We start from the raw sequence: 22,021 nt of genomic DNA, 5'->3' as shown, positions 1-22,021 counted from the left end.
CTGCGTGCAACACCTTGTTGGAGGGCAAATACCCCAGGGCTGCTGAGATTTGCTGGTACCCAGGACAACACTCCCCCCACGGCCCCCTCCAAGTAAGAGTTGAAAAAAAGGATACCAAACATGAAGCATGTCACCTACTACCTCTTGGTGTCTATTTCCTTCCCGTATATACACACTAGCCAGATTGGTCACGATGAAGGCCCACAGCTCCTGGTGATTGGTGAGCTGGAATGGGAGACACAGGGCATTAGGGGGCTGGGCTGGGCACAGTCGTATCACATAGGGGCCGCTTGTCGGCATCAGAGCCACCCAAACGCTCCACAGTGGCTACCTTGGAATCTCCTTATTCTTTTCATTTCAAACACACACCCCTTGCCTCCTAAACCCAAGGACAACAAAACTGTCAGTTCTTTTCATTATAAATCAATCACCCACATTATGGGAAATTCCTCAAACAGAAAAGAAAAGCCAGCCACCCTGATCCTGCCCTCAGAACACACCAGTTTGGTCTATTCTCTGCTGTCTCTCAGTCTGAGACCTGGCTGGATCTTCCCTCTACGCCACAGGCGGTAACCCCAGGACCCATGTGCTGACACAGCGGAGGAGTACGCTGATCCTCGGGGAGGCAGGGACCCTGCCTGGAAGAAGCCGAGGCTGATAAGAGGCCAGAAATGCTTCTGACGGCTGGTGGTGGACAGACCCTGATCCCCAGTTCTTCTGGGGGGACAAGAACGGCCACGAGAGGGACCAAGCTGAGCGGGCTGAGCATTCCCCATGGGGCTGAGGGAGCGCAGCTGTGTAGGAGGCCAAGGGTGCCTGGGAAGCACAAACTCCACCTGGAGGCCCCTGGCAGGTGCCAAGGAGGTCCAGAGGGTCATCTGATCTGAGCAAAGATGCTCCAGTATGTTTGTCATGGGACTGCAGGAACAGCGTGTGGTTGGGGGTCATGTGGGGTTTGGGCCCAAGTCCTGGCTGCACAACTCCCCCTCCCCCGGCCAGTGGGGAGGACTTCCTGGGACACACACCATCCGCTGGGAATTTTGATGTTGAACCAAAGAGGCAGCAGCCACTTGTGTAGGAATTGAGATGGGGAAGGAGGGTCCAAGAGACCTCCACAGGGCCGCGGGCAATGTGGGGTGGTCCTGGCACCACTGCAGTGAGCAGCACCAGCTGACCAGAGCCCAAAGTAGCTGTGACACAAGTCAACGTCACCTGGCGGGCTACTGGGAAGACTGGGAATCGTGAGCGAAAGTGGCTGAACAGGCCATGGCACCAGTCCTGAGTTAGCTGGGGAAGCCCCACTGCAGGCTAGCCAGGAGCCCCCTTGCCCACAGCCATCCCTCATTAAGCTGTGCTGCCAGTGCTGGCCTTGTCTGCAGCTGAGCAGCACAAGACGTGACACAGAAAGCCCTGGATAAATGGTGTATCACTGTCACCGCTGGCATCAGGCTGAATGCTGTGGAGTCACCCGCTGACCATGGTTTTGTATGGCTGCTGTCCTCATCACAGACCACGCCCGACTCCTTACTGAGAAGCACTGCCTGCCCCATAAAGCTAGGGCCGGCACCTTACCCGCAAAGCTGTGGTGAACTGGGCTTCAGCGTTGTCCATGCAGTTGACAGAGACACAATACAGGCCCTGGAAGAAGATGATGCTGAGGGCTCAGAGCCACATGCAGCTTGCCCGGGCCTGCACAGCTGCACCCAGGCGAGCCTGACAAGTGACTCTACTGAGCTAGCTATATCTGAGCTTTACCCTGACAAACAGGGAGAAAGATGGCATGCTTAATTATTCCTGCCTCCCGGGACCTAAGTCAATTTGGGCTTGATGATATGTTTGTCAGAACGAAGTCCACTGGGAAGGTTCTGAATTCTGCTTGGGGTGGTGGTCACAGGGTTACTCGCAGGGATGGGGCTGGGGGCGGGCAGCCCTCATGCACTCACCAGCAGTGTATGCAGCTGTGCTGCGTGGTTGGAGAAGAGCCGGGGGGATTGCTGGCACAGCTGACAGACCTGGGAGATCTGCCGGGAGAGAGCATGTCTGACATCACTTGGCCTGTAATGTGGGACCCAGTGTCCCGGCAGCACTGAGGAGAGACCCCAAAGCTGGTGGGTGTGCCCATGTCCTGCCCAGTCTAACTTGGGCACAAAGTCCCAGCAGATGTGCCCATTGTGAGAATGAGGCACAGCCTTGACCTCTTTGAGGATGGTGACCCTTGTCCATTACCCGCCTTCTCCCTTTCCAACTTGTGTCTCAGCTGTACAGTACCTTCACGCATACCAAAGCCCCCGTGCCCTTTCAGGAAGGTGGGCATAAGGGATTATGGATCACAGGGCAGCAGGAGTGCTAGAACTGCCATCAGGGGACCCTAAAACCCCAGACCCCATGTTCCTCGGGCATGCCAACTTTTCGGTAAAAGCCTCTGATCAGTTGTATCCACGCAGGGTCGTGGACTGCCAAGTTAGTCCTATGACAGATGACGTCCTGCTGACACGCACTGGAGACACATTTACATTCTCCCTCATGACACCCTCCAAGACCCAGCGAACTCAAACCATTCTACCCCTCAGCCTTCCCACCCTGTGTGTGTGTGGCCCCCAGTGGCCTCACCTCCTGCAGCGCTGTGGCCTTGTGTCCTGTGACGAGCCTGCACATGATGATGTGCTCGAGCAGGATTACTTGGAAGGAGGACAGAATGGGGCTGCAGTCGAGCACTGGGGGCAAGAGGCAGGGGTGAGCATTCGAAGCGTGGGCAGAGGAGACAACTGACCCTTGCCTCCTAGGGGCTTCAAGCCCTCCGGCCACACCGGCCCCTCAGCTACCTGGGTCTGAACCCACTTGCTCTGCTGGACACTGGCCCAGCACCCAGTCTGTCACTTGCTCGGTGCCCAAAGCACCCTCAAGCGAGGGGGTGCATCTCCCTGCCTAGGTGAGGAAACAGGCTCATAGCAGGCTTTGGTGACCAGAGTATTGTAAGAGCAAGAAATTCTGGAGGGATCTGTCTTCCATCCTCACCACACCCCGACCCAGCTGAGTGCTTAAGGGCACTCTGACCACAACACATTATAGAAATGTTGAAGTTGCCTGGGAGACTGAGCCCACGGTGATAGGCCTCAGGCAACAGTGCGGGGACCGTAGCTTCTGGCTGCCCCAAGCGGCTGTCCTCACATTGGAACCAGACAGCACTTTTCCAACTCATCTGAAGGGAAAGAACCACAGCCCCCGCGGGCGTTGGTTCTCTGGCTCTAAGGCTCTTCCCCAGCAGCACTGACAAGGGCACAGGGAGTGAATGAGGTTAACAGGCGCACAAGCCAGCCAGGGATATGTAGGGCTCTGGGTTCCTACTAGTCAAGGGTCCTTGATCACACAGGATGGATTAGTCAAGCATCCAGGAAGAACCCAGGGCCGTCAGAGGACCTGCTGTCAGTCAGTTCCAATCCCAACGTCTCCCTGAACACAATCCACATCACAATACTGATAACAGCAAAAGCAGCCACCGCTTGTTTCAACTGAGCACTGCCGCCCCAGCAGCCCCCAGTGGAATCCTGCTAACCCTCGTGGCTATCTTGCACAGTGAGGGGGACAGGACAGAGACGGCACAACCACCCCACAACACAACCCCCTGGGGATCAAGGATCCAGTCCAGGCCTGGCCTGCTCTGCTCGAACCTGGATTGTCCCCATCTGCTAACCGGGGTAACAAGACCCATGGGGCAGGGACCCGTGCTGCAGTCTTTAAAGGTCCTTCAGGCCCAGCATAGGAGGTGGTGATCGGGCAGCCCACCAGGGGGCTACTTGACCCATTGAGCCCCACAGAACCTGACTTACTCTTGAGCTTCTCCAGCTGCATGAGGGCCTTGTCTGTGTACTTCTGTGCCTTCTCTAGGTAGCCAGCTTGCATGGAGTGCATCACAGTCACCTGGTGACAAGATCAGATGGTGGTGGTCACTGGGGCCCTCTCCTCTCTTACCTGGGCCACCAGGCCCTGGCCCCTCCAGGGACTCACCAGGTACACAAGCACGCACATGTGCTCCTTGGGCAGCCAGTGGAAGAGGTCAGCGGGGTTGCTGGGCAGGATCTCATCATCGTGCAGTGTGGAGATGGTCTGGATGCACTGCTGCAGCTGCTTCAGGCATGGCTTCACGCTCTTTACCTGCAGCAGGCAGACAGCAGTGCACACCTGAGCACCCATCTGCTCCTATCAGGTGCCAACCACCCTTAGGAGGCAGGTCCCCACAGTGGCAGCTAGCCAGGTCCTGCCTGCCCATCGGCCCCTCAGCCCTTCCTTCCCTGGAACTCCTACGACACCCACCACTTGCAGGAAGCCCACCCCGCCAGATGGGTCAGCCAGCTTTCAAGGCACAGGGCAGGGCCAGGAGGGTCATCTGTGGGAATGAGGCTCCACCACCACCCAGCGCTGGGCCCAACACCAAGGCCCGGGAAAGGCCTGTTCAAAGATCCTGCTCCAGCCACATTTTCTCCTTCCTGCAGTGACCCCAAGAGAGGAGGACACGGCTGGTTATCCTGGGGGATGTGAAGTGGCCACTCGGAGTCCTGCAGTTGCCGTGGTTTATACAGACTGGCCTTTCTGCACCAGGAAGCCCCATTCTGAGGCCCTACAGGCCATCTCCACAGCCCTCAGCACCTTGTGAGAGTGTGCACTGTGCTCCTATGTGTTGACTGAAGTGCTCGACCCAACAGACAAAGGTGGGTGCGCGTGCGGGAACCGAGGAAGTGTGAGAGGGTGGGGAGGGTGTGTGGGGCAGCACCCATCCAAAGGGCTGAGACATTCACCCATGTACAGGTACAGCTGCTCCTCAACCATATGAGGATTATGGGCATTTTGTGTGTGTGCCTTAAACACAGCTGATTTTGTTAGTCCCTGCTCAACTCCCACAAAGCTGTCATTAACTGGGGGGTGGTGGACAGACACTGCTTGAGCACCTGCTGTATGCCAGGCACCATGCCAGAATCCCCAGTGTATTTTCTTGGATTCCCCAAACTGCCCTCAAGGTCATTTGATCGTTCACACACTGAGTAGATGTGTGTGAGGCCACAGCTATTCCCGCTATAAGGGCAGAAATGGGACAGACCCATTCCTGGAGTGCCCTCTGTCCACAGAGACACAGTACTCATGCCAGAGCACGACAGGGCTGTGGGGCAATTGAGCCCCGAATGACAGACGTGCCCAGTGGTGAGGGACAGGAGGAAATTGCAGAGCTGATGTCTTAGCTTACAGGTCCACCCACCACCTGCCTGCTCCCCAGAAGCCCTCACGTGAGAGGCACTACATACCTGCCCAGCATCCAAGTAGTGGGTCACCTGGAGCACCAGGAAGAAGACACGCAGAGACTCTTTCTGGATGGGGTTCCCTTGCCAGTTCTCAACTATCTGTCCACAGAGGGTCAGCAGTGGGTGGACTTCCTGCAACTTGCGCTCCATCAGCAATAGCTGGGGAGGGAGAGGTGCATGTGCTGGGAGACCCTTCTGGTACAAAGGACTGCCGCCCACCTGCCCACGTGCTGTGGGACTGCTGGCACCGCGAAGGGAGGGTGCATAGCCGGGCTGGAACCCAGGTCTAGGCAGCTCCAACCCAGGCTGCTCTTCCTTCAGCACAAATCCCACAACCTGGGACCTGAGTTTTACCTCTGAATCCAGCTGGGGGACACGGGCCTGCCCCTCATGGCTACCTGCCACGTGTGAGGGTCTGGGCGCCTGAGGGGCCACAACATGGCAAGCAGGTGAGGGTTTGGCAGACCTCATGGGGACCCAGCCTCACGTCCACCATACCAGCCCCATCCCATTCAGCCTCCACTTACCATCCCTTTGCTGAGCAGGAACAGTGCCCTGGAAAAGAGAGGGGTAGTCAGGTCTGGGAGACTCAGGCACCCCCTGGGATGACTGTGCCATCTCAACATTCACAGGAACCTAACGAGCCACCTCTGGGACAGTTAAATGGATGACAATGGACCCTGGTCAATTAGGTCTGTTTTATTTATAAGAGGGCTCTATTTTGTTCTATTCTATTTGTCTTTAACTTTTTTCTGTTTAGACACTCATGTGGTTCAAAAGCTCAGAAAGCGGAAACACGTGCTCAGAAAGCACGGAGGGGCAGGATACAGGACAGCATATCCACCATAACCTTACTGTCGCTGACACAGCAGATCACAGGTTCCACGTCTGTGGACAGCACAGGGTGGGGCAAGGAGAGAAGGGAGGTAAGTAATCAGGCTCAGGTGCCCGAACCGAAATCTGCACCTCACTGTGGCTCCTCTGTGCCCCCAATTTCTTGCCTATAACCAGCCGAACCCCCTACGGCTCTCCTGAGGGTTAAGGGGATGAAACTCAGGAAGCCTAGGCATGTCAGCAGCCTCGTTGCCCGCTGTCCCCACCCTCAAGGGTGGTGCGGCCAAGAGATTTCTACTGTCTCTCTTAAATCTTTCTGCACTTTCTAAGTAAGCACGTACTGCTGTCATCAGCAAGAAAAATAATAAAATGAACATATTAAAAGGTTTACGAGACTGCCAAAAGACAGAGGAGGGCAGCCCAGCCTCACCCCAGTGCCTAGGGGCTCCTCACGGCACTGGCGTTGGGACAGGCTTTTAGGATCAGCTGTTGGGCTGTCGTCACAGTTTGTTCAACATCTAAGTCTTTGTCCCGCCAGTCTGTGCAGAGTCCCCATGTGCTACAGCTGACAGCCCGTCAAATGGGCATCGTTCCAGGTGAGTAGACCAAGGTGGAGGGGGGTCCCAGTCACACACAGTGAGAGATGTCTATACTCCCAGCCACCTCGCCATTCCTTGTTGTTACCTCACAGCGTGGACACTCTAGGGTCTACTGTCTGACTGTTGAAATCTAAGGCCTCGAACTTCATGTCAAGGTTCCCATATTGTCACATCACTAGGCCATATGCCCGAGATCAGAAGTTATGTGTCAGGCAACCTGTAGGCGCCATGCCCTAGTGAGGCCCACCCAGGCCACCTGTCCACGGTGGTACAGAGGCCTGTTTGAGGACACTTGTGACTGAACATGTGCAGCGTGTGGCCATCCCCATGCCCTGCAAGGCATGAGTGTCACCCTGAATCCAGTGACGGCCACAGTACGAGGAGGATAAGACAGGCCAGGAACACAGACCAGACTGTGTGACAGTGTCCATCCCAGGGCAGGTTGGTCGAGGGATGACAGCCTGTGGGGAACTGTGTGGACCCCTGTGAGCACTTGCAAGTTCAGAGCTCAGAGAATGGAGTTAGGGACTCTTCTGTCCCAATAACCCCATGGGAAAAGCTTAGATTTTGTGTTTCCAGAATCCCAATGCACACAACAGAATAAGAGCACTGCTACCTGGAGTCTGGAATCCTACTACAGAGGATTCTTCCCTTTAGGGGAAAAAGAGACAGACTGGAGGCTCTCTTCGAGGGCACACAGTGAAGCACTGATGGCCTCTGACCCCTGACCCCAACCCCAGGGCATTAGCCTCCAGGTCGTCTAAGCAGTTTCACGCATAACATGAACCTATGTCCCTTCATTTACACAAATGTCCACTTACTCTGTCTCCTGTTATGTATCTAAAAACTCCTGGGTGTCCCCTGAGTGGGGACACTGGTGGCCACGCACGCTGCCCACACTCTCTACAAGCACCACTCTCGCACTGCACCAGGAAGGGGATCAACCCAGAAAATCATACGAGCCCTCTTTATTTCAAGAGATACTAGAAACGTGCAAGTGCTGATGGTGCTGAGAATGCCAGCTGCCCCTCACCCTCACAGTCAACTCAACAACTTCTTACTTCATGAATCGATGGGGCAAAAGCATCTCGGGGCTGCCTTAATTTGCAGGTCTCTTATTATGTATAAGGGTGGCCATCGTTTCATGCTGAAATGCCATTTCTATTCGTTGTCCAGGATCAAGATGGCCAAACTCTTTCCAAGTAAGAGGAGGAGGGGCCCAGAGAGAGGGTGCCTACCGTGTGTACTCAGATCCCACCACCCGGGCGTACTCGGCTCCCACACCCAGGAGGTCACAGGCTGACACCAGGTCCTTCTCAAGTGTGTGCAGTTGCTGAAAAGAAGAAAGAACAATGACTCTCATTTCCAAACCACTTGCTTTACAGTACCTGACCTTATTGCTGGCGAGTTAAACTGAACCTCCCTATGTCAACAAAATTGCCTCAGTGTCAGTTTTCAGCTAAATTAAGCATATTACCTCATCAACAGTGTTTGGGTACAGAACTCCACTTCGTTCACAGTGTATATCATCTAAGCTTAATGGTGTATACAGCCAGCAGTTAACACTCACAGGTGCAGACCCCTCCAGGGCTGTGCGAGTATGTCTGAATGCTTCCCAGGTCACCTTCAGGGGGGTGGTCACTAGGGGAGCAGCCAGAGGAGCCTCCAACAAGGAGGGACTCTTTCAGGGTTAAGTACCTATGGGAGTTTCAAACCCAGAAGCCTTGACAGGCTGAAAGGCAGGGACACCTGTGGGGCCTTGGTTGAGATCTTGGGCTCCGTGCTCACAGCACAAACCAACTCTGTGACCTGAGGCAGGTGAATCACCGCCTGGCCTGCTTCCTCCTCTGCCAGCAGGCACAAAAGCACATAGAGGATAAAAGGAGAACAGTGCACGTGCAGGGCAGGAAAAAGCCTGGAGGGAAGGCAGGAGCCCAGGCTAGGTGAGCTCTTCTCAGCAGGGGACCCTCTGAGCCAAATCCTCCTGGCATTAAGGCTCCCCCAGGGAGCAGGGGACACTTGCAGCCCAGCACCCACTATGTGTTCAGGCAGGTGATGGGGCTTTATCATGGAGGGTGGGCGAGAGGTGGCCTGGTGGGTAGGCTGTGTCAGAATCAGGAGAGGATAGAGGATGGCCAGTGCTGGGGAGGTGTGGGCAGAGCCCAGGATGAAGAGGCACTCCTCATGAAGGAGTCTACCCAGCTCCCGGCCTGCAGACTCCTCCACTGTAGCCAGGAAAGCCCAGCCTAGAGAGCCCCTCATCACCTGAGCATCTCAGAGTGCAGGAATCGGGCACCACCTACAGGTAGTGCTTAAGGGAGGCTGAGGGCAGAGGGGCTGTGTGGAGCCCAGGGTGAGGCTATACCCCAGCAGGCCCCAAAAGTGGGCTCTAGGAGAAAAGGGATGACTCCAGCATTTGTTGCCCAATAGGCAGTCCCCTGGAATCTCTGCACGGCTCTCAGAAAAGAGTGGACCTCTGGCAAGAAATGCTCCCTAAATATTGATGAATGCAGGCCAAAGGGAGCAACAGGAGGGAGGGAAACATGAAGACTAGGCCCCAAGTCAGCTCCAGGGGAAGAACACTCCCACCAATCACCCCAGGTGCTGCTGAGTGAGAGGCCCACCCTTGGAGTACTGCTTCCTGGCAACAGTCTGGAGGGGACTTGTGAGTAGGTCCAAGAAACGTTCCTGTGTCCCCATCCGCTCAGTACAGCAGCCTGAGGAAGACCTGTGTGTCCCAGAGTCTGCTTATTTGTACTTGGGGCAGCTGCGCCCCAAGGTCACAGCCCCCAACAGGCACCCACGCATCTCGGCCAGGCCCGCAGTACTCACAGCAAGCTGGAAGAGCAGGCGGCAGTGCCAGTATGGGGTCTGCTGTGAGATCTGGATCGCTTTCCGCAGCAGTGGCTTTGCTGCATCAACAGAATTCTGAAAGGAAACAGTGAAGTTTGGGGAGGAAAAAACAAGCTGGATTCCTTATGCAGCAGCTGCAGAGCCAGAAGGCCATTCCTGTTCACACTTACCAAAGGATTTGTGGGTTGTCAATGTACTTGATTAAAGAAGAAAAGATATTTTATTAGACTCACTGGCTGGGAAGTTTTTGCATCGACCTTAAAATAACTCCCCACTCAACTAAATGGAAACTAGCTTTAGTTCAAAATCCTGAACAGTCAAATTGATAACAATTGCTGTCTTTCCCGTTCTGCAACCAGAGAGGGGCCAGGGGCGTGAAAAGGGGTCACTGTTCAAAGCTAGAAGGGCAATTTTCAGCTACACCTGACATCAGGAACCAGCTTAAGGTAAACTATATATAAACTTGTTCAGGAACTAATCATCTTTAGCCTAAGAATCATCTTTAGCCTAAGTTTAAACTATATAAAATTGTTCAGGAACTAACCACCTTTAGCCTAGGAACAAGGCTGTTTTCCAATAGTCCTCGGTAGAAAAAGATTCTGCTAGCCTTTGTTAGCAAGTGACCACCCATGGCTGCCCCATGCCAGGCGTGGGAGATAAGAAAATTATGAGAAATCTTAAAAGCCGGAAGGGAATCCACTCCTGAGTCCCAGTTTGCCACTGTGCTTTGCTACAGGGAGAGGGAGTTTGCTTTCAGAAACCTTCATGTGTTCTTACCTCTTGACAGTATAATTCAGACAAAAGACTTGCTGCTTCAAATTTAACATCTTCAAACTGCGGGATCTAATGACATCCAGTTAAGGAAGTAGAGACACTGCAAAATGGTCAGTTTAAAAGGGCCACAGCTCAGCGTTCTTACACCGCAGAGGCTGGCCGGACGGGCGTATCCCCACCCGCTCTAAAACCCCTAGTTCACATATTCCGCCAGTAATCCGAGCTTGCTGCTGGCTGGGTGTGGAGCTAGAGGCTGGGGCATGAAGAAGAGCACAGCACTCAGGGAGAAGCTATTGGTCTGAAGGGATGCTCCAGGTAATCTGTGGGGCAAAGCCCAAACCCAAGGTGTGCATTATAGGCAGGATTCAAGTCTATAACACATTTTTTTTAATTTAGAAAGAGTTTTCCTTAAAGGGAACAGTACCAAGAAAAGGATACTTGCTGTGATATCAACCACTGAAAGAGAAAGAAAAAAGCATTAATTTTCAACCATACGCTTTGCACCTGCTTAACTGGCTCCACTTTGGGGTTTACATGGGTTGTCTTGTCACCAAAGGCTGCAGGTGTTCAGTCAAGTGGGAAGATGGCCTGCTCAGCCTAAGAGGGTGAGGTGAGCTTGCTTTTCCTCTAATCCAGCAACCAGGGCGTGTCTGGGGGAAAGGGAACATGACTTGCTCCCCCACTCATGGGCTTCCCATCCTGCCAGGCTCCGGAGTCAGAATTGGAGCACTCTCCCACTACAGCAGCAATGCTTCACAAGGGGAAGGAGCACAGAGGGGCCACCACATGCCACTCACTGTAGTACACCAATAGCAAATCATGACATGAGGAGTTAATTAGAATTAGAGAGTAGGTCTGTGGGTATCAGTCCTTCCTGGAGAAGTGACATTTAAAAGATGTTTGGAAATGAGCAAAGTTAGCCTCTGAAGGGAGGGAAGAGTACTCCAGGAAGGACTGGTGTGGGCAGCACCTGGCCAGTGGTAGCAGGGATGATTCTGAGTTCTGAGCTCACCATCCCTCTCTGTTAGTACACAGGCTGGGACGTGGTTCAGATAACGACATGCTCCCACTTGGCCATAACTGTGCCCTGGAGTTTCACATTCCAACAGGAGGCGGTGAGGTCCCAGGACAGTCCACCACACCACCACACTGACCACAGTCTGTCAGACTATCAAGGACTCAAGCATATACCTGATGCTGTTCCTGCTGACCCACTCGTCCTGCAAACATTCTCAGAGCCTCAGCGGTTGCTGGAAGGCAGATCCAGAGCCCAACAGAAGACTCTTGCCATGCTGTGGGAGAACAGCGTGTGTGGTGTGTGTGTGTGTGTCTGTGCACGTGTACGTGCACGCATGTGGAGGGAGGTGGTGGGGGTTGGGGTGTCTGGGGCTGGGCCTTGAAGGATGAGGATGTAAGTATGGGTGTTATCAGGCAAAGAAGGAAGAGGAGGTGCTCTAGGCAAAGAAGAGTAGAGGGCCAGGGAGGTGAGGCTGGAAGGCCCATTTGGTCTCTATGCCACTCATGTGACTGTGCGTTAAGAATGCCCTGATGTCACCCCTGGAGCCTGACTCAGTCAGAGGCATAAAACAAAAGCACCCAATCAGATCCAAGTTTTAAGAGCATCTTAGATGCAGCAAAGGATGAAGAGAGAGGAGCAGGAGGAGAAAGAGGAGCCAGAGGCTGAAGGCCCATGGGTCTGTTGGCCGCCAGGGAGAAAGGCAAGTGACGCCAGCAGGACAGCCTTGGAGCTCGAGATGTCTCTGGGGCTGAGTGGTGGCCAGGGAAGTCACCAAAGAGGCTGGGGAAGACTTGGAGCTGGTCTGGAGACCAGCTGCCTGAGAGACACAGGTGGGCCAGGAGGGGGAGCTATGGGAGTAGAGGAGAGGGACAAAACAAAGAGAAAGGGAACATGGAGAGCCACCAGGCTGTGTCTGTCACACATACATACAAGTGCACGTGCACACAGAGCCCAGGCAAAAGGCACTCCACAGCCAGTCCGGGTGTCCCCTCCCAAGGCCCCACTGCAACAGGGTCAGGAGGAGTTCAGGGTCCCAAGAGGGACAGGGCCAGTGCCTGCTGCCAGGAGTGTGGCCCCAAGTGAGGCTCCTTGGCTGAAGACCATCTACATGGACAGTGGGGACAGGCCTAGCTCCAGCCTCGTGTGATGTCACGAAGCTCGTAAACACAGAAGTGGTGGCATGCTTTCTACAGAAACCACTCCTCCTCACTGGGAAGGGCAGTTGAGCAAGAGACATTCCTGAAGGCTACCAACTGGGAGGAGGGACAAGACACCGTGTAGGAAACTCTGTGACTAAAAAGCTGGCTTAGGGACATGCTAAGACCTGGTCCAACCTCAAGATTCTGTAGTTCCATGACTTAATCTCCACATGCAAGACATATCTCAGGCAAGGCCTCCATACTCAAGGGGAGCCCTTTAAAGAGAGTACGGGGTGGATAAAGACACACATGAGAAGCATTTGTCTTCCACTCGGAGTGCTGTGTGGCTTGCTCTCAACAACCCAGCCTGGTAGCCGAGGAGGACTGGGCTCAGTAAACCCACCACCTACAGCTGAGTTTCCAAGTCAAGCTTGGTCATGCCTCAGGACCTGGCGTAAAGCTGACTACATCTGTGTGTCACTGCCCCCCAACAGAGGTGAAGAGGGCAACAAGAGGTGAAACTCCTCCAGTGGGGCAAAGAAGCCTTCCTTATGAGTCTGTGGCCCAGGGATGCTCTCCCCACTGCACAAGGCATACTCCAAACTCACGTGAGGACAGTCCACAGAAGTATGTCCATGGTGGGCAGACTGTGAGGGGACACAGCCAGTTGCCTACTGCCTGGGGAGGGCCCCACTATGCCGACTTCTCCAGCGCCTTGGCCTGTGCTGCTGGGCCCAGGCCCACATGGGCCCATCAAATGTCTCTTCATTTGGGGCTTTTGTGTGGTTAACATCTATTCAGTAGACATTTGGGCTGGACCCCACTGACATCTCTTTTCTGTAAGTTAGATGTGTCTGTTAATGATCAGTTTCTGTCTCTGACAGTTCTATTTTCTGACCTGAGAGCTGGAGAAAGAGCATCACATCCCCCTGGGGCCTTTAGCGACCACGGGGAGAGCTTGAAAGTAACGTGTCCAAAGTTTGAAGACTCAAACCTTCTGGAAGGCCTTGTCTGTCAGTGTGAGAGGCTGTCAGGAGCGCTGCTCTAGGGGCCAGAGGACAAAGTTTGAGGTGTGGACCCACATGGGAGTTAGCAACACTCCAACTCCTGGAGGAGCTGGATCCTAGTGGTCCTGAGCATCCATTTCCCAGAGCCATGATCTGCCACCATTCTCCATGCATGCACTGTGGGCCACCCCCCACAACACACACACAAATTGGGGATGTTCGATAAAGCCCCATAATGTGCCTCATCATGATTCTGTGTCCCCAGTGCCTAGAATGGGCTGACACACGGGAGGCTCTCAGGAAACATTTGTTGCGCGAATGATGACTTTACCTATCATCACAAGGAAATGAGGGCTTCCTCATGCACAAATGGCCACAGAACTGAGGCTTATGCTTTTTTGGCTGCATTGCGTCTTGGTTGCTGTGCACAGGCTTTCTCTAGTTGCAGCACGTGGGGGCTACTCTTTGTTGTGGTGTGTGGGCTTCTCAGTGTGGTGGTTTCTCTTGTTGCAGAGCATGGACTCTAGGCGCTCGGGCTTCAGCGGTTGCAGCATGTGGGCTCAGTAGTTGTGGCTCACGGGCTCTACAGCGCAGGCTCAGTGGTTGTGGTGCAGGGATTTAGATGCTCTGTGGCATGTGCGATCTTCCCGGACCAGGGATAGAACCCGTGTCCCCTGCATTGGCAGGCAGATTCTCAACCACTGCGCCACCAGGGAAGCCCAGCCTTTTCAACACAAAATTCTAATTCCTAAGTGGCATCAGACATCTCCTTGTCTTTAAACGTCACTGTTTCTTGTTCAGGCATCAGTGTCAGTGACACCTGAGCCGTCCCCGAGATGACCCATTTCTGAAGCTGTAGGACTAGCTCCATGTCAAGGTGAGCCAATCACTTCCCCAGGATTGTCAGTCAGAAGCCAATCAAATCACTTTGCTTTTGTAACTTTTCTAACACTTGCAACATAAATTCATAATCAGAAATCTAAATATTAGAAAATACATCCATCTCACAAATTACCCAAGGTTGCTACCTCAACCTATGTTTTACTTTGTAACGTTAAAATATAGCTTTTATGTCTTCTTCCTGTCATGTGAAAGCAGCCAAAGTGAGAGTCCCGTCACTGCCAGGAAGCCTGCAGGTGTGAGGCAGAGATGTGAATGACCCTACCAGAAGCCTCTGGGGTCACCTTGGGGTTCTCAGGAAAAGCAAGGGTCACCACAGGGCTAGCACGCACCCTGAGGGGTGGAAGGCCTGGGATCAGCAAACTTCTCATTCCTAGGGCATTCAGTTAAGGGCTGAGTGTTTCAAGGCTTCTTGTACCTCATAACCAAGCTAAGTTTTTCTTAAAAATCAGGTTTTTTTTAAGTCACCAAAATGTGTAGAAATAGTTATCAACTGCAACTCCTCTGGGATGGAAGCACAACATTTAGGAGGCAGCCTTGCCTCTCTCTGCCATGTGACCATGGCTACAAGCAGCCCGGTCAGTACTGTCATCGGCAAGTCAGAAGTGGTCTCTACCTTGTGGGTTTGGTGAGGATCCAAAGAGACAGTGCTCCAAGAACCATGAACGCAGGGCCTGGCATGTGGAAGGCACCAAGAATACTATAATAATTCCCAGGCAGGAACCGGAAGAAGTAGGGGTTGCAGGGGAGACAGAGGGCAAGTTGGTAGAATCATGAAGTAAAGGTTCCTAAACACATTTCACTTCCTGAAGTCAGAGGAGACTCAGAGAATGAGTGAAGAAAATGGAAATGCAAACAGGAGGAAGCACAGATACTCTTCCATGAAAATGCTTAACATCAAGTTCTGCAAATGCAGCTTCTGTACCAGGTTCTGCTCCCAGCTGATGTGGCATGGAATTTACCAGGACACAGCCGTGATCCTAAAGGATGAAAGATATGCTCCATCTGTGCCTGATGATGAAAGGCCCAGAATTGAGCCCTTTTAGGCGTTAAAATAAGAAAGGGAAGCTTTTAATCACTTGCTGGGAAGGTAGCCATAGACTCTTGGGCTAAACCTGGAAGCACAATTAAGGAGTGTCTGACTGGCAGTTTGGAGCTGCTTTCTAAGTCAGACGAACAACCACTAAAAAGTAGCCCCATTGCAAACACACAGAGAAAGCAAACATGGCACCAACACAGATGCTGCAGTCACTAAAGACCACTGTCCAAAGAATGACTGCCTGGATTATAGCAAATAACCAACAATCCATTCCAGAGAAGTAGCATTTATTCCTCTGTGGCTTTCAAATCAGCAACATCTAAGGATGATGATGCACTTTCCAGATAAATTAAGAAAGTTAAGGGGGAAATAAATACACATCTAAGTATAGATATAAAGATTCTCAGTTCCACAGTGGAAGCACAAATGACTGAAATGGAACTGTTTGAAAAACAGTAAAATATAAGAGAAGACTGAGGGCTTCCCTAGTGGCGCAGTGGTTGAGAATCCGCCTGCCGATGCACGGGACACGGGTTCGTGCCCCGGTCCGGGAAGATCCCACATGCCGCGGAGCGGCTGGGCCCATGAGCCTTGGCCACTGAGCCTGTGCGTCCGGAGCCTGTGCGTCCGGAGCCTGTGCTCTGCAACGGGAGAGGCCACAAGAGTGAGAGGCCCGTGTACCACAAAAAAAAAAAAAAAAGAGAAGACTGAAAATTTACACAGCAATAGTATGTAGCAAGAAGAAAGACAAGGCAAAAATGAAATGAAAAACAACACAATCTGACAAAACCTGTAGAAATAGCTTCACAAAGTATCTAGCCAAGAGATTTTGATGTAAAGCGACATTCCTTATAATTATAATCATGAATGATTTAGTCAGAGTCCCAAAGGAGTCAAGAATTCTGTTGAGGGGACTTCCCTGGTGGTGCAGTGATTAAGAATCTGCCTACCAATGCAGGGGACACGGGTTCAAGTCCTGGTCCGGGAAGATCCCACATGCCGTGGAGCAACTAAGCCTGTACGCCACAACTACTGAGCCTGCGAGCCACAACTACTGAAGCCCACGTGCCTAGAGCCTGTGCTCCACAAGACAAGTCACTGCAGTGAGAAGCCCTCACACTGCAACCAGAGAAAGCCCATGTGTACCAACGAAGACCTGACACAATCAAAAATAAATAAATTTTTTAAAAAAAGAATTCTGTAGATACATCCACATCCCTGCCAAAACCATAAGCAAAAAGAGAAGGTTCTCTGGTGAAGTGTCTTGTCATGCACTGTAATAGTTACAGGACCTGCTGAATAGATCCAGGGAATGAGGCAGCCAGCAGGTACGCTGAAGGCCTGCAGAGGCAGGTACGACTGAGAGACCAATGGCTGCAACTTGGATAAAGCTGCTGAGGAAAGGGAGAAATACCCTCCATCCCTCTGATGGGAACCCTTAACAAATGAACTGATGAAGCAGATGGGTGAGTATATTACACATTCCTTCTGGAAAGCTTACAAATACAGCTGAGGAAACAGAATAATAATCTACCCTTATATATATTAAAAAGTAATTACAAACGAGGTTAGGGTCTCTCATAGGGAAAGCAAAAGATGATGAAAATAATAGTTAAGGAAGATGAATGTAATACTAAGTTCAGAGATCAATTAAAAGTTTTACCTATAGCACTTATATGATTCTTTACCTAGGAAAGAATGAAAGGAAAGGAAAAGAAAGAATAAAACCTGACAGCTCCGTGAGTTGGAAAAAATGCACAACTAATAAAGAATGAAGTTTTAAAAAAGCATGCTTACATTGCAACACAAAAGGAGATCAGAAACAACCAAAGAAGGAAAACATTACAGAGAATGGCACTTTAACTGAAATCTGGACAAACTTTCATGTGGGGATGCACCTGACAGAAAGAAAGGTATTTCCAGGTGTAACGACAGTGCGACCTACGGAGGGTACCCTGTGGTTCTATGGAAGACCCCACAAGATTTAGGGTTCTGTAAAATCGAGGGAAAACTCTTCACGATGATAAGGATTTAAATTATGGGTCCAAAAGCCAAGCAGCTACAAGGAAGCAATCTGAGGCATGGCTGCTTCTCCTTGACAGAACTGAGTGGGCAAAATATGATAAGGACAATATACACAGTGACTGGACTTCCCTGGTGGCATAGTGGTTAATAAGAATCCACCTGACAATGCAGGGGACACAGGTTTGAGCCCTGGTCCGGGAAGATCCCACATGTCACAGAGCAACTAAGCCCATGGGCCACAACTACTGAGCCCGTGGGCCACAACTATTGAAGCCTGCGTACCGAGAGCCCGTGCTCCACAACAAGAGAAGCCACTGTGATTAGAAGCCCGTGCACTGCAACAAAGAGGAGCCCTCGCTCACCACAACTAGAGAAAGCCTGCGTACAGCAATGAAGACCCAACTCAGCCAAAGATAATTAAATAAGTTTATAAATAAGTAAACATATATATATATGTATATACATATACATATATATGTATATATATGTATATGTATATATATACATATATATACATATATATACACACATATGTATATATATGTATATATATATGTATATATATATATATATGTATATATATATATATACACACACAGTGACTTTGAACCACTGCTAGAAACAGGCTGAATGGAAAGGAAAAAGTAAAACTGTCAGTGTTTGCACGTGACATGACACCATATACAGAAAATCTAGAGATGTCACCAAAAAATATAACTTATAAATGAATTCAGTAAAGTTGCAGGACAGAAAATTAATATACAGAAATCTGTTGTGTTTCCATACACTAATAATGAACTATCAGAAAAAGAAATTAAGAAAACAATCCCATTTACAACTGTATCAAAAAGAATAAAGTAGCTAAGAATAAATCTAACCAAGAAAGTAAAAGTCTTATACTCTGAAAACTCTAAGACATCAATGAAAGAAAATGAAGACTACAGAAATGAATGGAAGCTATACTGTGCTCATGGACTGGGAGAATTAATATTGTTAAAATGACCATAGTACACAAGGCAATCTGCAGACCCAATGCAATCCCTCTCAAAATACCAGTGGATTTTTTTCACAGAACTAGAACAAATAATTCTAAAAATTTTATGAAAACACAAAGGACCCTGAGTAGCCAAAGCAATCTTGAGAAAAAAGAACAAAGCTGGAGGTATCATGCTCCCTGATTTCAAACTATGCTACAAACCTACAGCAATAAGAACAGTATGGTAATGGCACAAAAACAGACACATAGATCAATGGAAGAGAACAGACAGCCCAGAAATAAACCCATATTTATACAGCCAATTAATCTATGACAAAAGAGGTAAGAATATATAATGGGGAAAAGATAGCTTCTTCAATAAATGGTGTTGGGGGACTTCCCTGGTGGTCCAGTGGTTAAGAATCAGCCTTCCAATGCAGGGTACGTGGGTGCGATCCCTGGCCAGGGAACTAAGATCCCACATGTTGTGGGGCAACTGAGCCCATGCAACACAGCTAGAGAGCCCATGCACTCTGGAGCCTGTGCGCTACAACTACAGAGCCTGCACACCACAACTACTGAGCCCACGCACCACAACTAGAGAGAAGCCCAAGCACTGCAATGAAAGATCCCGCATGCTGCAATGAAGACCCAACTAAGCCAAAAATAAATAAATAAATAAATATATTTTAAAAATGGTGCCAGGAAAACTGGACAGCCACATGCAAAAGAATCAAACTGCATTACTTTCTCATTCTATATAAAAAAATAAGCTTAAAATGGATGAAAGACTTAAATTTAAGACCTGAAACCATAAAGCTCCTAGAAGAAAACATGAGTGGTATACTCTTTGATATCAATCTTAGCAATATTTTTCTGGATCTGTTTCCTCAGGCAAGGGAAACAAAAGCAAAAATAAACAAATGGGACTACACCCAACTAAAAAGCTTTTGCACAGGAAGGAAACTATTAACAAAACAAAAAGGCAGAATGGAGAGAATGGCAGAAGATACAATTGTCCCTCAGTATCCTCAGGGGATTGGTTCCAGGATCCCTTGAGGATGCCAAAATCCACAGATGCGCAAGCCCTTATATATATAAATATATATATATATTTAAAAAATTTTTGAGATACGCAGGCCTCTCACTGTTGTGGACTCTCCCGTTGTGGAGCACAGGCTCCAGATGCGAAGGCGCCGCAGCCATGGCTCATGGGCCTAGCCACTTCGCAGCATGTGGGATCTTCCCGGAATGGGGCATGAACCCGTGTCTCCTGCATCGGCAGGCGGACTCTCAAGTGAACTGTACAGTTCACTTACACTGTTGTGTTAGTTTCTGGTGTACATCAAAATGATTAACTTATATATATTCACACATATACTTTTTCATATTCTTTTCATGATGACTTATTATAAGATATTGAATATAATTCCGTGCTATACATTGTAATCTATTCTATATATAGTCCTTATGCTATACCTTGTAGTTTATCTGTTTCATATATAGTACTTTGTATCTGATAATCCCAAACTCCTAATTTATCCTTCCTCTACTGCTTTTCCCCTTGGTAACTATAAGATTGTCTTCTATGTCTGTAAGTCTGTTTTTCTGTTTGAAATAAGTTCATTTGTATCAAATTTTATATTCCACATATACGTGATCTCACATGTTATTTGTCTTTCTGTCTGACTTACTTCACTTCGTATGATAATCTCTAGGTCCATCCATGTTGCTGCAAATGGCATTATTTCATTCTTTTTTATGGATAAGTGGTAGTCCGTTATGTATACATATACCACACATCTTCTTTATCCATTCATCCACTGATGGACATTTAAGTTGCTTCCATGTTGTGGCTATTATAAACAGTGCTGCTACGAACATTTCAGCGCATGTAGCTTTTTTTTTTTTGCGGTACGCAGGCCTCTCACTGCTGCTGCCTCTCCTGTTGCGGAGCATAAGCTCCGGACGCGCAGGCCCAGCGGGCATGGCCCACGGGCCCAGCCGCTCCGCGGCATGCAGGATCCTCCCAGACCAGGGCACGAACCCGTGTCCCCTGCATTGGCAGGCGGACTCTCAACCACCACGCCACCAGGGAAGCCCCTGCATGTAGCTTTTTGAATGAATTTCATCTTTTCCCGATATATGTCCAGGAGTGGGATTGCTGGATCATGTAAGAACTCTACCTTTTTTTTTTTTTTTAACATATACATTGCTGCCTGCATCTTTTTTTTTTTTTAGATTAAAAAATTTTTTTTAAGTTTTTATTTATTTTATTTTTGGCTGCACTGGGTCTCCGTTGCTGCCCACAGGCTTTCTCTAGTTGCAGCACGTGGGGGCTACTCTTTGTTGCAGTGTGCGGGCTTCTCACTGCGGTGTCTTCTCTTGTTGCAGAGCATGGGGTCTAGGCGCACAGGCTTCAGTAGTTGTGGCACGTGGGCTCAACAGTTGTGGCTCGCAGGCTCTAGAGCACAGGCTCAGCAGTTGTGGCGCACAGGCTTAGTTGCTCCGAGGCATGTGGGATCCTCCCGGACCAGGGTTCCAACCTGTGTCCCCTGCATTGGTGGGTGAATTCGTAACCACTGCATCACCAGGGAAGCCCAACAACTCTATTTTTTGTTTTGTTTTGTTTTGCGGTACGCGGGCCTCTCACTGTTGTGGCCTCTCCCATTGCGGAGCATACGCTGCAGACGCACAGGCTCAGCGGCCATGGCTCACGGGCCCAGCTGCTCCGCGGCATGTGGGATCTTCCCGGACCGGGGCACGAACCCGTGTCCCCTGCATCGGCAGGTGGATTCTCAACCACTGCGCCACCAGAGAAGCCCCCAACAACTCTATTTTAAGGAACCTCCATACTGTTCTCCATGGTGGCTGTACCAATTTACATTCCCACCAACAGTGCAGGAGGGTTTCCTTTCCTTTACACACTCCCTAGCATTTACTATTTGTAGACTTTTTGGATGATGGCCATTCTGACCGGTGTGACGTGATACCTCAATGTAGTTTTGATTTGCATTTCTCTAATAACTAGCAATGCTGAGCATCTTTTCATGCGCCTATTTGCTATCTTCTTTGGAGAAATGTCTATTTAAGTTCAAGTCCCTTTTTAAAAAAAATACTTTTATTTATTTCATTTATTTTATTTTTGGCTGTGTTGGGTCTTCGTTGCTGCTCATGGGCTTTCTCTAGTCATGGCGAGAGGGGGCTACTCTTCATTGTGGTGCATGGACTTCTCATTGCAGTGGCTTCTCTTGTTGTGAAGCATGGGCTCTAGGCATGTGGGCTTCACTAGTTGTGGCTTGCGGGCTCGGAAGCTGTGGTGCACGGGCTTAGTTGCTCCGTGGCATGTGGTATCTTCCCGGACCAGGGCTCGAACGCATGTCCTCTGCATTGGCAGGCGGATTCTTAACCACGGTGCCACCATGGAAGCCCCGAAAAGGGGGCCCTTGTGTACTGCTGGACTGTAAACTGGTGCAGCCACTATGGAAAACAGTATGGAGGTTCCTCAAAAAATTAAAAATAGAACTACCATAAGGCTTCCCTGGTGGTGCAGTGGTTAAGAATCC

General features: G+C 50.3%; 1 protein-coding gene across 2 annotated transcripts in view; it reads right to left on the bottom strand.

Moving 5' to 3' along the window:
• Window positions 1-22,021, bottom strand: part of MAU2 (MAU2 sister chromatid cohesion factor) — a 32,558-nt gene that overhangs the window by 9,083 nt on the left and 1,454 nt on the right. Inside the window, exons 2-13 of one of the 2 annotated variants that reach the window (XM_059063396.2) lie at window positions 10,790-10,807; window positions 10,355-10,420; window positions 9,557-9,652; window positions 7,963-8,057; window positions 5,819-5,846; window positions 5,295-5,450; window positions 4,006-4,152; window positions 3,828-3,918; window positions 2,611-2,714; window positions 1,944-2,021; window positions 1,573-1,638; window positions 139-225 (exon numbers count right to left, since the gene is read on the bottom strand). In XM_059063396.2, the coding sequence (XP_058919379.1) occupies window positions 139-225; window positions 1,573-1,638; window positions 1,944-2,021; window positions 2,611-2,714; window positions 3,828-3,918; window positions 4,006-4,152; window positions 5,295-5,450; window positions 5,819-5,846; window positions 7,963-8,057; window positions 9,557-9,652; window positions 10,355-10,420; window positions 10,790-10,807 (1,032 nt within the window). The remainder of the gene's footprint in view (window positions 1-138; window positions 226-1,572; window positions 1,639-1,943; window positions 2,022-2,610; window positions 2,715-3,827; window positions 3,919-4,005; window positions 4,153-5,294; window positions 5,451-5,818; window positions 5,847-7,962; window positions 8,058-9,556; window positions 9,653-10,354; window positions 10,421-10,789; window positions 10,808-22,021) is intronic. The other variant, XM_059063398.2, reaches the window with a different exon arrangement.

This window comes from Kogia breviceps, chromosome 4 (genome assembly GCF_026419965.1).
Source record: "Kogia breviceps isolate mKogBre1 chromosome 4, mKogBre1 haplotype 1, whole genome shotgun sequence".
In the NCBI taxonomy this organism is placed as follows: Eukaryota; Metazoa; Chordata; class Mammalia; order Artiodactyla; family Physeteridae; genus Kogia; species Kogia breviceps.
Note: the sequence above shows the minus strand (reverse complement) of the source record. Positions and strands in the feature narration are given on the sequence as shown.